This window comes from Scyliorhinus canicula, chromosome 20 (assembly GCF_902713615.1).
Source record: "Scyliorhinus canicula chromosome 20, sScyCan1.1, whole genome shotgun sequence".
Classification (NCBI taxonomy): domain Eukaryota; kingdom Metazoa; phylum Chordata; class Chondrichthyes; order Carcharhiniformes; family Scyliorhinidae; genus Scyliorhinus; species Scyliorhinus canicula.
The window spans coordinates 18,435,407-18,450,429 of NC_052165.1; the positions used below are offsets into that span (position 1 = coordinate 18,435,407).

The 15,023-nt window shown below is 46.6% G+C and overlaps 1 protein-coding gene across 1 annotated transcript in view; it reads left to right on the top strand.

The window, feature by feature from the left end:
- otogl (otogelin-like) overlaps positions 1-15,023 on the top strand; it is a 200,793-nt gene that overhangs the window by 60,938 nt on the left and 124,832 nt on the right. The window contains exons 23-28 of the mRNA XM_038781368.1: positions 50-215; positions 5,424-5,498; positions 8,141-8,184; positions 10,042-10,213; positions 11,500-11,607; positions 12,951-13,089. Coding sequence (XP_038637296.1) covers positions 50-215; positions 5,424-5,498; positions 8,141-8,184; positions 10,042-10,213; positions 11,500-11,607; positions 12,951-13,089 — 704 coding nt within the window. The remainder of the gene's footprint in view (positions 1-49; positions 216-5,423; positions 5,499-8,140; positions 8,185-10,041; positions 10,214-11,499; positions 11,608-12,950; positions 13,090-15,023) is intronic.

A 15,023-nucleotide genomic window follows, 5' to 3' on the forward strand; every position in this document is an offset into this window, starting at 1 on the left:
TTTTTGATGCATTTGCTAAAATTCAGCCTGATGTGTTTCTGCTGCACAGGTGTCATCTGCCCCGCTACTATGTTGTACCATACATGTTCTTCCTCTTGTGGACGGACCTGCCAGTCACTATCTGTAAATGAAGTTTGTGGTGATGATTGTGCTGAAGGCTGTAACTGTCCCACTGGAACATTCTATGATGAAATATTGCACCGCTGTGTAACACAGTAAGTTTGTTTTTATACTATTGTATCCAAGTGCATCACTCCTGTTTAGCAACAAACCAAACACTTTATCACTTTATGTCTGTCAACCCATTTACCCTGGAGACTGCAACCTGCCTTGTCCCAAACTCAGATTTTCCATAAGTTTTACACTCTTAATCACGTTAGCCTCAAGTCCATCGTATCCAGGAGATGTTTAGATAAATACTAAATTGGAGGATATTTTGGTTTTTGCCATTTCCACAACACCATCTACTTTGCAAGTCCTGTATGATCGCCTTGTTCAATAGCACACGGCCTTGAAAACATAGGGCTAGATTCTCCACTGTGAGCAGCACGGTAGCACGGTGGTTAGCACAGTTGGTTCACAGCTCAAGGGTCCCAGATTCGAATCCCGGCTGGGTTACTGTCTGTGCGGAGTCCGCACGTCCTCCCCGTGTCTGTGTGGGTTTCATCCGGGTGCTCCGGTTTCCTCCCACAGTCCAAAGATGTGCAGGTTAGGTGGATTGGCCATGATAAAATTGCCCTTAGTGTCCAAATTTGCCCTTAGTGTTGGCTGGGGTTGCTGGGTTATGGGGATAGGGTGGAGGTGTTGACCTTGGGTAGAGTGATCTTTCCAAGAGCCGATGCAGACTCGATGGGCCGAATGGCCTCCTTCTGCACTGTAAATTCTATGATAATCTATGAGTCCTCCCAACTACCACAGCTAGCAAGGTAGGAGAATTTGGCTGCGGCGTACGCTGGCGGTGGGTTTCTCTATTCCCGTCGCTTGCTAGTGGGATTTTCCCATAAAAAACACACCACGTCACCGAGAAACCCGCAGACCAGAGAATCCCGCCACCAGCAAACATAGAACATAGAACATAGAGCGATACAGCGCAGTACAGGCCCTTTGGCCCACGATGTTGCCCTTCGGAGAAACCCGCCTATTATGTAAGTTCACCAATATTACGGGGCTCCTCTTGGGTGTCAGGAAAATGCTGCACGTTAGAGCACGTGCTTTGTCTTTAAGATGATCTTCTGCCAAATTCCTGTTGGAATATGGAGAGGTACATTCGACTCGAAGCATCAACATGTTTCTCTCTTCACAGATGCTGCTAGACCTGCTATTACTTTCCATTGTTTTAAAAAATATATATTTTATTAAGATATTTGCAAGTTTTTATAATAATAACAATAACAATGACATAAACATGGTATAATAAACATTTCCACCCCCATCCCAAATTTCACACACTCCAACCATAAAACAACAATCCGCCCCCCCCCCCCCCCCCCCCCCCCCCCCTGGAATTCTGCATCTGCTGAGATTTTAATTTTCCCCGAGAAAGTCGACGAACGGCTGCCACCTCCAGGTGAACCCGACCATTCATCCTCTTAGGGCAAACTTTATTTTCTCCAGGCTGAGAAACCCAGCCATGTCACTAACCCAGGTCTCTGTACCCGGGGGCTTCGAGTCCCTCCACATTAATAAGATCCATCTCCGGGCTACCAGGGAGGCAAAGGCCAAAATGTCGTCGTCTTTCGCCCCCGGACATTCCGGCTCTTCCGACACTCCAAAGATCGCTACCACCAAGACTCGGCACCACCTGTGTTTTTAGTACCGTGGGCATTGCTTTAGCAAAACCCTGCCAAAACCCTCTCAGCTTCGGGCATGCCCAAAACATGTGGACATGATTTGCTGGGCTTCCTGGGCACCTCGCACACCAGTCCTCTACCCTGAAAAACTTGCTCATCCTGGCCGCTGTCATGTGTGCCCGGTGGACTACCTTGAATTGTATCAGGCTAAGCCTGGCACATGATGAGGAGATATTAACCCTGCTTAGGGCATCCGCCCACAGGCCCGCCTCTATCTCTCTTCCTAGCTCGTCCTCCCACTTGCCCTTAAGCTCCTCCACCAGAGGTTCCTCTGCCTCCGAAACCTCCTGGTAAATATTTGATACCTTTCTCTCTCCCACCCAGGTACTGGAGGCTACTCTATCCTGTATCCCCCGTGGCGGCAGCAGAGGAAAGGCGGGAACCTGATTCCTCAAGAAGTCTCGAACCCGCAAATACCTAAACCCATTCCCTGGTGGCAATTCAAATTTATCCTCCAAGGCTTTCAAGCTGGAAAGTTCCCATCTATAAATAGATCCCCCATCATCCTAATCCCTCCTAATTCCTGCTCTTTGCAATCTCCAGAACCCACCATCCAGCCTACCCAAAACAAACCGATGATTATTATAAATCGGGGTGCAAACCGATGCTTCCTCCACTCTCTTATATCTCCTCCACTGCCCCCAGATTCTCAGAGCCGCCACCATCACCGGACTTGTGGAGTATCGGGCGGGCGAGAACAGAAAATGTGCCATCATTAGTGCTCTCAAACTTGTATCTTTACATGACGCCGCTTCCATCCACTCCCACACCGACCCCTCCCCCACTACCCACTTCCTAATCATGGCTATATTAGCCACCCAGTAGTAGTTGCAGAATTTCGGCAGCGCCAACTCACCCTCCCCCGACTGCGCTCCAGCAATACTTTCTTCACACGTAGGGTTTTACCCGCCCACAGAAAGCCCAAAATAACCTTATTCACCTGCTTGAAAAAGGTCTTTGGAATGAAAATGGGGAGGCACTGAAATGCAAACAAAAATCTGGGGAGGGCGGTCATTTTCACTGTCTGTACCCTCCCCGCCAGTGATAGCGGGGCATGTCTCATCTGACGAGTCAGAATACAGGAGGGAGATAGAGAACCTAGTTGAGTGGTGCAACAACAACAATCTCTACCTCAATGTCAGCAAAACTAAAGAGCTGGTCATTGACTGCAGGAAGCAAAGTACTGTTCACACCCCTGTCAGCATCAATGGGGCTGAGGTGGAGATGGTTAGCAGTTTCAAATTCCTAGATTTTTCTCCAAAAAATCTGTCCTGGTCCACCCATGTTGACGCTACCACCAAGAAAGCACAACAGCGCCTATACTTCCTCAGGAAACTAAGGAAATTTGGCATGTCCACATTAACTCTTACCAACTTTTACAGATGCACCACAGAAAGCATCCTATCTGGCTGCATCACAGCCTGGTATGGCAACTGCTCGGCCCAGGACCGCAAGAAACTTCAGAGAGTCGTGAACACCGCCCAGTCCATCACACAAACCTGTCTCCCATCCATTGATTCCATCTACACCTCCCGCTGCCTGGGGAAAGCAGGCAGCATAATCAAGGATCCCTCCCACCCGGCTTACTCACTCATCCAACGTCTTCCATTGGGCAGGAGATACAAAAGTCTGAGAACGTGCACAAACAGACTAAAAACAGCTTCTTCCCCGCTGTTACCAGACTCCTAAATGACCCTCTTATGGACTGACCTCATTAACACTACACCCCTGTGTTCTTCATCCGATGCCGGTGCTGATGTAGTTACATTGTATACCTTGTGTTGCCCTATTATGTATTTTCTTTTATTCCCTTTTCTGCCCATGTACTTAATGATCTGTTGAACTGTTCGCAGAAAAATACTTTTCACTGTACCTCGGTACAAGTGACAATAAATAAATCCAATCCAATCCATCTCTTAAAGTCCCTTTTCATTTGTTCTGCAAGCTGGGAGAGGTTTAACTTGTGCAGTGCCTCCCACTCCCGGACCACCTGGATTCCCAAATACCGAAAGCTCTTTCCTTCCATTCTAAGCGGCAGCTCTCCCAGTCTCTTCTCCTGCCCTCTTGCCTGGAAAAAGAACATCTCACTTTTCACCATGTTCAATTTATTCTCCGAAAAATTGCCAAATTCCCCCAGGATTCGCACAACTTCCCCATCCCCTCCAACGGGTCTGAAATGTACAAATGCAGGTCATCTGCGTAAAGCCAGACCCAGTGCTCCACCCCTCCCAGAACAGTCCTTTCCAGTTCCTAGAGGCTCTTAACGCCATGGCCAATGGCTCTATGGCCAGAAAAAAAAGTAGCAGGGAGAGGGGACACCCTTGACTTGTCCCTCGGTGTAGCTTAAAATACCCCGATCTCAGCCGGTTTGTGCGCACACTCGCCACTGGTGCTTGATAGAGCAACCGCACCCAGTCAATGAAGCCCTCACCAAACCCAAACTTTCCCAGCGCCTCCCACAGGTAATCCCACTCCATCCGATCAAAAGCCTTCTCATCATCCATCGCTACCACCACCTCCACCTCCCTTCCTTCCGAGGGCATCATAATAACATTTAAAAGACTTCGAACATTGGCCTTGAGTTGCCTGCCCTTTACAAATCTCGTCTAGTCTTCCCCTATCACCCCCAGGACACAATCCTCTTTCCTTGCGGCCAGTATCTTAGCCAGCAGTTTGGCGTCCACATTCGGCAGAGAAATTGGCCTGTATGACCCGCATTGCTCCGGATCCTTCTCCCGTTTCAGGATCAGTGAAATCGAGGCCTGCGACATTGTTGGGGAGAGGACTCCCTTCTCTCGTGCTCCATTAAATGTCCTCACCAGCAGTGGACTCATTATCTCTGAAAACCTCTCATAGAATTCCACCGGGTAGCCGTCAGGCCTGGGGCCTTGCCCGACTGCATGCCCTCCATTATCCCTTTCATTATTTCCTCAATCTCAATTGGGGCTCCCAGCCCTTCCACTAGATCTTCATCAACTCTCGGGAACCTCAACTGATCCAAAAACTGCCTCATCCCCTCCACCTCCGCTGGGCGTTCCAACTCATAATTTGCTGTAAAAGTCCTTAAACACCTCATTCACCCCCACTGGGTCCAGGACGGTATTCCCACCTCCACTCTTTACTCTCCCTATCTCCCTGGCCGCCTCCCTTTTTCTGAGATAGTGCGCTAATATTCTGCTTGTCTTTTCCCGTACTCATAAATCTCCCCCCTTGCCTTCCTCAACTGTTCCACCACTTTCCCTGTAGTCAACAGCCCAAACTCCGCCTGTAACCTCCGCCGCTCCCTCAGTAGCCCCTCATCCGGGGCCTCCGAGTATCTCCTGTCCACCTGGAGTATCTCCTCAACTAACCTATCAATGCATTCTGTTTTTAAATAGCAGTTTTACCACATTCACATTTGTGGATTTGCTACTATTCTTTTCCAAAAGTATAAATTGGAACACTTCCAAACTTAATCACTATGATGTACACAATTACTTAAAGTCTAATTGTTTCATAGATATTTATATAATTATGTTGTTAAACATTCAGTAAATAGGAAAAAAGGCTCAGTTTCCCTTTTGTTTCTTCTAGATCTCAATGTTCATGTCACTTCATGGGAGGAGTATTTCAAGCGGGAGAGGTCACCTTTAGTAACTCAGGACCATGGTATGACTTTGGTTAACTGTCTGTTGAAGATTACCATTCCAAATCCGAACTACAACTATAATGGAGATTGGGAAAATCATATCATGTTTCTAAACCTGGTTTGAGAATAATGTTGAATTGGATTTTCTGTGATCCCTTTGGGCACTTGATGGGTTTTTGTTTGAAATGGCTGAAAAGGTTTCCCCAAATTTGCTGCAATAAATGGGTTGGATTATTTTCAGGTTTATATTGGTTTTATTCAGTACTTTCAGAAGTTATACAACACAACTTCCATGAATCATTTGGAATTTGGAATCAAAAACACTGACGGGAATCTTCCCAAAACCAATGTGAAGTTGGCAGGCTGCACAGCGGGCTGCTCTCACTGTGTTGATCAGCAAAGGAAAGAAAGCTGGCAATGCTGGGAATCCTGAAATTTGGGCGCCCTTTTTAAATGAAATCCCCCTCGGACACGGGGAACCCCTTCCCACGGACATTGTGGCGCCACATGCAGAAAACCCCCCCACACCCTCCATGGATAAGGCAAACTCCCACAGTGGAGACCCCCAGACGGACCCCTGGCAGCACGCCCTGGCGGTGCCCCTGCCAAAGGGCAATGCCTGGTCATGCCCCTCCCCACCCTGGGGCTCTACCATCCTGCGTGGTTTTCGTTTTTGAAGATCAATAGGGATTTGCGCCGGTGTGACATCACGTTGACTGGGTGGGAAGTTAGGACGAGGACGGAAGTAGCAGCGTCAAGCCCGCTAATGCGATGTTAATTTATGCAAATCAGACTTGCGCCCTTCCTGGGTGTGAACCTGATTATATAACCGGTGGAGACAGCGAATACCTCATTTTTGGCCTCTCGCGAGATTTAGCGGCTGTTACAGGCTTCGCGCCCATGGCTAACACGGCCGCTAAATGGCGGCCACTGTTTCTAAATTTGTGGATGAAAATTGGAAAATAGTCCATGCTCAAGAGGACTGTAACAAATTAGCGGAGGATATTAATAAATTTGCAGAATGGGCAAATTATTGGCAAATGAAATTCAACATATATGAACGCGAAGTTGCATTTTGGTACAAAGAATAAGGAAGTCACTTATTACTTGGATAGTGCAAGTCAAATTGGGGATGGATCCAGGAGTCCAATACAACAATCGCTAAGAGTTACACCATAGGTCAGTAGAGGCGATTTACAAGGATGGTGCCAGAAATGCACAGATATACATATCAGTAAAGGACTGATAGGCTGTGTCTCTTCTCTTGAAAAAAACGAAGACTGACCTAATAGAGGTCTTAATATTCTGGAAGGTGGACACAGGGAGAATGTTTCCTCTAGTGGGAGAGCAGAGCCAGAGACCATCGATGTAAGACAGTCATCAAGAAATCCAATAGGAATGGGGTAGCACGGTTGGGCAGTGGTTAGCACTGTTGCCTCATGGTGCCGAGGACCCGGGTGCGATCCCAGCCCCGGGTCACTGTCCTTGTGGAGTTTGCACATTCCCTCCATGTCCGCGGGATCTCATCCCCACAACCCAACCATGTGCAGGGTAGGTAAATTGGCCATGCTAGATTGCCCCTTAATTAGAAAAAAAAAATCCAGCAAAAATTTCAGAAGAAACTTCGGCGTGATTCTCCGAAATGGAGACAAAGTCCCGGCGCCAGAGTGAAAACTGGAGTGTTTCACTCCGGCGTCAGAGCCCGCTCCCAGCCCCCTATTCTCCTGCCCCGGGGGACTAGGAGTGGCGTCGTGTATTTTACGCGCACTGGGCCTTGGCGCTGTGTAAAAAGCGGCGCCGCGCAAATGATGCGGCCGGCGTCGCATAAATGAAGTCACCGGCGCATGCGCGGTTGCCGTCCTTCCCGAGGCTGCCCCGGAAGAAGATGGTGGATGGATTTTGTGGAGCGGCGGAGGAAAGGAGGTCCTCCTTTAGAGAGGTCGGCCCGCCAATCGGTCGGCCACGATCGCGGTCCAGACCCCATCGGAGTCCCCCCCCGAAGGAAACCCCCCCCCACAGGCCACCGCCCCCGAGCGTTCCCGCACATTTCTCTCCGGCAGCGACCAGGTGTGGATGGCGCTGGCGGGAACCTGTCAGGTCGGAGCGGCCGCTCGGCCCATCCGGGCCGGAGAATGGCGGGGGTACTGGAGAATCGCCGTTGTGAGTGTCTCGGGCGATTCTCCGGCTGGCGCTGTGCAGAACTCGATGGGGCCGTTCTCGCCGATTGCGAGAATGGCGGGCCGCGTCGGATCAGCGTTGCACGATAAAATGGCGCGGCCGGCGATTCTCCCAACCGCCGTGGCCTAGTAGAATCGCACCCCTTGTTATCTAGAGAATGGTGAGAATTTGGAACCCATGACCACAGGAAGTGATTTCAATGAATCATACAGACGCATTTAGGGGAAGACCACACAAGCACATGAGGAAGAAGGGAATAGAAGGTCATGATGATACATTAAGATGAGGAAAGATGGAACAATGCTCGAATGGAACATGTACCCTGGCATGGATTACTTGGGCTGAATTGCCTGCTTCTATACTATAAATCCTATGTAATCTTATGTAATTTTGTTAAAACATGTCTGCCGTAGTAATTCTGAATTTTAAAAAATATGTTAAATCATATTCCATCGAACTCATGGTGTTTCCCTTGTTATTTCAGTCTGTGTAGGAATGGAAGGGTAGGGTGCACCCCGCCAGAGCCAGGTATGTTATGATCACTCATCACCACCATGAGATGTGAGATTTGGAAGATAAACTGTATTTGAAAAAAAGTTTTACCTGCAATTAATCTTAAAACTTATTTTGAGCAAGTATAATTTGAATGGTGCAACTGCTTGTCATTTATTTTCAGTACGCCTGAGAACTCAGTATGAGGTGAAAACACACCATTAATATGAAACACGCATGACTGGATCATCAATATCACAGTCCAAATGCATTTTTCATGAGAATTAATATTCAGTCAAACGTTGCCAACAGTAATAATGAAACAAAATAGTTTTGAAATCATTCTCTTGTTTTGTCTGAGATTGCTTTCAAGAGGAATGCCACAATCTATGAAGGCCGATGTTTCATAAGATTCATTTTCCTCCCGTGCCTCCTGGGGAATGGTTAATTTTCGGGTATAAAATGAGAGGAAAAAGAGGCTTAGCTCCCCAGTGCTGGGTCTCCAGCCTTTGTAGCCTGGCGTGAGCTTGTCTTGCTGCAGATAAAGGCAAAGAGCAGCTATGAAACTAAGGGTGCAAAGCCATTCAAGAGCTTCCCACCTCAGTTGCCTCTGGTGAGCTGTATGGGGTCTGGATGCCCAGATGATGCTGACAGAAGGTGGTTGACAATTGTTCCCGATTTTGGTTGACTTTCTGCTGGGTGGTATTACTATTCTAGAAACCCCCTTCTGGGATACTCAGCTGTCCAATTCTGAACACAGCCCTGACCAGGGATGGGCCTGTGACTGGACTACATGTAAATGTCAAATCCAGTTGCAATGCGTACTATCAGATTGGCATCCAAAGGGAGAATGGGAGGAAAGTTAGTCCTCATAACTCCAGTTCCTTTCAGATCCACCCTGACAGTATTATATCACAGAGAAGATGGGCTGGACTTTTGTGGAGTTGGGAAAGTACCTCGGACCTTTATAAATGGTAGCTTAGATCCAATTCTGGGATTCCTGGCCCCATCCCAGGTGCCTCCAATTTGTATTGGCATGAAATAAGGGGATAGGCGTCTGTTAGCCCCAATCTTGCACTCTTTGTGGAATTGTGCCAATATGTATTCTTGGCTAAGATCCCAGACATCCATTAGTCTGTTGAAAGAGCTGTTCCCATGGGAAAGCATTGCTTGATTGACCGATTTTTCTTTGAAGCAATTGAGAAACAGATCAAAATGTTTCCTTACACAAGATTTCAAGTGGTTGAAGTTTCTGCTGTTGATACTTTAAACGTCTGGTTGATTGACACTTTAAAGGGTGGGGTGAAAGCAATTTTTAAAAAAGAATGCTATGAATGGCTTTAAAAAAAAATACATGCCATTGTTTCTATAAGATTCATGGTACTGTAAAGTGTATTCTAGGTGAATGCATGGAAGTGACATAGTTGACATGGTGGAAATGAAATAGGGAGGACGGGCAGGGGTGGGCGATGGAGGGGCATGAGTTGGCATGCAGGTGCATAGAGAGTGGGAAGGGGTGTGGGTGTGTGAGGGGTGAGGGTACAGAGTGTTTTATTGCTATTATTGCAATTGGGATGAATAGCCAGAGTACTAAAGTGGGCTTTTTAAACAGCCCCCCACCACACTGGGTAGCTCGTGAGCCTTTGCACTGTTTTGGGGGCAGTGAACCAGAACCCAGCCAGCACTCGCCCCTTAGAATGCAAGTTTCACCTTTGCAGGCACTTTGTCCCGAGGCAGGCAGGCCTACCCCCCCACCCCCCCCCCCCCCCCCCCCCCCCCCCCAATGTATTCCTAATCCTAATGTTTTTAACAGTTGGATGAATTTATTCATGTTTAAAACAGCTGCTTTCATTTGCGAATTGTAACAAATTACATGATATCTGTTTTATGCAGAAACTGAACCTCGGGAGTGTCCTAATAATAAGAGATATTTTGACTGTAGAGACCCTCATCCTGGCCTGCCTTGGACAGGAGCTGCATGTGAAATCACTTGTGAAAACCATATGATGAATATTACCTGCTCACCTATGACTCCATGTATTTCAGGTTGCGTTTGTCCACCTGGGTAAGTGTACTGAAATATTGAAGAGCAGATCAAAAGCTGAATGTTTACCATTGTTTTCATGAGGCAAATGTATCAGCTGTTACTTTAAAAAATGGCTGCCATTTGCCGTGCAGCTGGGTGCTCGCAAGGAGAGGGCAGCGACTGTCAGTGGTGCCATACTGCAGTGTCCAAGAACTGCTGGGGCTGGATTCTCCAGTCCCCCAGCCACATGCTTCCCGAGGGCACGCCATTCGCTGGTGGCGGGATTCTCTGTTCCCACTGCTGTCAATGGGATTTCCAGACAATCCCATTGGCCAGAGAATTCCAGCCGTGGTGTCAGATGAAGATCCACAAAGTGACCACTCTCCTGAAGGCAGCTATTGCCTGAGCACTCAGTTGCTTCACGCAGATAAGCAGAACAGTTTGGGACAGGGAAGTTGGGAAAGGTGGGAATTCTGTTTGAAGCTGATATCCACTGAACAGTGAAGGAAAATTGGGTCGAAATGCGATAGAAACTATTTTGGTTGCATATTGCACCAGGATCAGGGGGTGTCCCGATGATTCTCAACCTGGAATCTCATTTCCTCCAATTAAATATTGAGAAGATGGAAGTGATCATCGTTGGTACCTGCCACAGGCGATGTGCCTTTGGGAACTCTTGCCATGAGCAGTATCTCAGGCCAAAGCATAACATGCAGTCTGTAATCTTGGCTTCTATTCCTGTTAGAGATAAGCTTACAATCCCATATCCTCTTTATCATAAGGATCTCCTATTTCCACTGTCATCATTTCCTGTTTCAGCCTACCAGGGCCCCCACCCTATCACCTGTAACCTCCAACTAACCTGCACATCTTTGGATACTAAGCACGGCCAAACCAGCTAACCTGCACATGTGGGGGAAACTGGAGCACCCGGAGGAAACCCACACAGACACAGGGAGAGCGCACAAACTCCACACAGTCACCCAAGGCCATAATTGAACCTGGGTCCCTGGCGCTGTGAGGCAGTAGTGCTAACCACTGTGCCACCCTCTGTAGATTAACCTAATTAATCTTATTATAGTATCGCGAAAAGGACAATGGAAGCATTTTGAAAATATTTCTGTAATTCTCCAGCTTTGCCGATTGCAAGTATACACGTGACCAATAAAAAAAATCTGACAATTTAAAGGAATTGCAAGAGAGCGAGGCATTCTGACAAAATTCACTCAAAGGATTGACTGTTTCAAATGATCATTATTTTCACGTTATTACTCTGTAAACTATGCGTGCAATAAAATTTTGGCCTTCTGTCTATCCCCTTTTAGCTTGATTAAACATGGTGTAGACTGCTTTTTGCCTGAAAATTGTCCGTGCAGTTGGAAAGGTCAGGAATATTTACCAGGAGAAGTGGTTTCTACAGTATGTTACACATGGTATGTGCAAATCTGTTACTTTCTAAAAAAAAATTAAACTAAATTATTTATTGGCACTCTTTTCATCACATTTTATGTGTGGCGAAATTATAGTGAAACGTTTTATCATTAACATGATGTCAGATACTTATAAGGTATTTATTCCCTGAGTTTCTTTCGCTCAATATGAGCACTAACAAGTTTTGGAGCTGTTTCCACCCGTGTACCACAGTATTGCCATTCTGTTTTTAAAAGTTGAAAAAATCTGAACCGATCTTCTGAGCAGCATAGTAGCACAAGTGGATAACACTGTGGCTTTATAGTGCCAGGGTCCCAGGTTCGATTCCCCGCTGGGTCACTGTCTGTGTGGAGTCCTCCACGTTTTTCCCCGTGTCTGCGTGGGTTACCTCCGGGTGCTCCGGTTTCTTCCCACAGTTCAAACGTGCAAGTTAGGTGGATTGGCCATGAGAAATTTCCCTTAGTGACCAAAAAGGTTCGGAGGGATTATTGGGTTACGGGAATAGGGTGGAAGTGAGGGCTTAAGTGGGTCGGTGCAGACTCGATGGGCCGAATTGGTCTCCTTCTGCACTGTATGTTCTATGTTCTAACAGCGAGATTAGCAGACAGAGCACCTTGGGGAGCCAGTGGTATTATCGCTAGATTAGTAATCCAGAGACTCAGTCATGCTCTGAGGATCCAGTTTTGAAACCCGCTGATGGTGAAATTTGAACTCCATGAAAACAAAATCTGGAATTAAACGATTGCTGATTGTCATAAAAAACATTCTGGTTCACTAATGAAATGAAAATGAAATGAAAATCGCTTATTGTCACAAGTAGGCTTCAAATTAAGTTACTGTGAAAAGCCCGTAGTCGCCACATTCCGGCGCCTGTTCGGGGAGGCTGTTACGTGCTGCTGGCTTGCCTTGGTCTGCTTTCAAAGCCAGCGATTTAGCCCTGTGCTAAACTGTCCTTATCTGGTCTGTCCTACGTGTGGTAGATCCACAGCAATGTGGTCTCAAATGCCTTCAGGGAAGGACAATGAATGCGGGTCCAGCCCACCCACATCCCATGAATGATTTTAAAAAATAGATCAATCTGGAAACAGATACAGGAAACATTGCCTTGGTTCTCACTCCATGTCTAAGCGAACCAACAGCATATTCTCACATATGTTGTCCTTCAAATGCTGTTTGTGCTCCATTTCCCAGTCCAATGAATGGTCCTACAAATGTGTTTTTAAGTCACAATTATTGAAGATAATTCAGTTCATCGTTCTTAATTCTTTTATTAACTGAAAGACTTTTCAATGCAGCTCGGCGCAGCATCTTTTACATTGAATTTAATGATGCTTTACTTCCTCAGTGTTTGTCAGCGAGGGGTTTTTAACTGCACATACTACCCGTGCCCCGCAGTGTGCACAATCTACAGCGATCGTCATTATCGCAGTTTTGATGGACTGGAGTATGATTATGTCAGTGACTGTCAAGTGTATCTGGTGAAGGTAAGGAATTTTAGATTTGTGCCTGAATTCAATATCTGGTGCTCTAGTCCGCCCGCACATTGAATACTGTGTCCAGCTCTTGAGATCTTTGAGCCCTGGATATGATAGACAGAAAGTCCCTAGAGAGAGGCGTTTGAAAGATAGGGCATTGGTCTTTCTGGAACCCCACTCGCCCTCCCTTTTGGCGGTCTGTGTCATTATTTTTGATTGTTACTCTCTGCTTTCTGGCTTATATGATCGATTCTGCTACAGGTCCGCTGACTCTGCATGTCTTCACCTGAGTCACGAGTGTACTGATAGCTTATTGGAAATGTTTTTAATTAAGAGGTCAGCAGGTTCTTCAAACTTGTTTGTTGAGATTATTCCAGATTTTGGATCGATTGTGTGCTTTGCTCCAGGTGGATGCACGTTCTCTATTTTTGGGTGCATATGTTTCTTAATTTAAATAAAATCCTATGAATTAACTTTGGTAAATTGGAAATTGGTTAGAGCGCCCTATACTGTCATTCAAATATTTGTGGACCGAAAGGATTCGCCATGTTATTTGGAGGACACAAACTTTTATATTGATTGTTAGCAATTGGCACCTGGCATTCTCAATCAGCAGTTCATTCCACCTCTTATACCTCCTTTACTTTCTCCACATACCTCTGATAACGGAATTTTCATTGGTGTTGGCTGCAAATAATACATTTTGAACAATGGGTACCCTGGCTCAGGAGATTCTAAGTGTCAGCAGAAGATAAACAGAAAAAGGAAAAGGTTCAGCAAGTATTTTTTAATTGCAGAATCAAATTACTCTTTGTAACCTTTCTGTGAAGTCGCATTAATAGCTGACTCCCTACAATCTCTGCATTCAAGATTTGGATGTGATGTGCAGTGGGTGAGGATTTGATGTTAATGATCTCAGTCCAGATTTTCAACCTGGGTTAGTCAGGTCTGCCACTGCGGGTCAACACAGAACATAGAACATGCAGTGCAGAAGGAGGCCATTCGGCCCATCGAGTCTGCACCGACCCACTTAAGCCCTCACTTCCACCCTATCCCCATAACTCAATAACCCTTCCTAACCTTTTTGGTCACTAAGGGAAATTTATCATTGCCAATCCATCTAACCTGCATGTCTTTGGACTGTGGGAGGAAACCGGAGCACCCGGAGGAAACCCACACAGACACGGGGAGAACGTGCAGACTCCGCACAGACAGTGACCCAGCGGGGAATCGAACCTGGGACCCTGGCCGCAGTGCTATCCTCTTGTGCTACCGTGCAACCAAATAAATGTGATTGGAAACTCTCAGCTCCTGTGTCTATGGAATCCCTACAGTGCAGAAGGAGGTAATTTGGCCCATCGAGTCTGCACTGATCCTCCGAAAGAGTACTCTACCCAAGCCCACGCCCCCACCCTATCCCAGTAACCCCTTAACCTAATCTACACATCTTTGGACATTAAGGAGCACCTGGAGGAAACCCACGCAGACACGAGGGAATGTGCAAACTCCACATAGTCACCCAAAGCCGGAATTGAACCTGGGTCCCTCGTGCTATGAGGCAGCAGTGCTAACCACTGTGCTGCGGTGCTGCCCCAGTCTAACAGCCAGATATCTAGCAAGTGCATGATTATGCAGTGACATGATTGAAATAGATTTTTTGTTTTACAGAATTCCGAGTTGAAAATATTTCTTTGTCTTGTTCTGCTCAGAAAAAATAGCTTTACAGATTTACAGATACAGATTTTCTTTTAGTATCTTGAGAAAACCCGGTCAGCCTGAAATGAGGAATTACTTCTGGGAACATTGTAAAGTATATTTTGTACGCGAATGTATTTGCTTTAACGTGTCTCCAACACAATGGCTTATTTATTGTTAGCATAGCTGAAATCTTCATCCTCGATCCTGGCCAGGATTTTCCGGCGCCACTGAAAGTGAATGGCTTT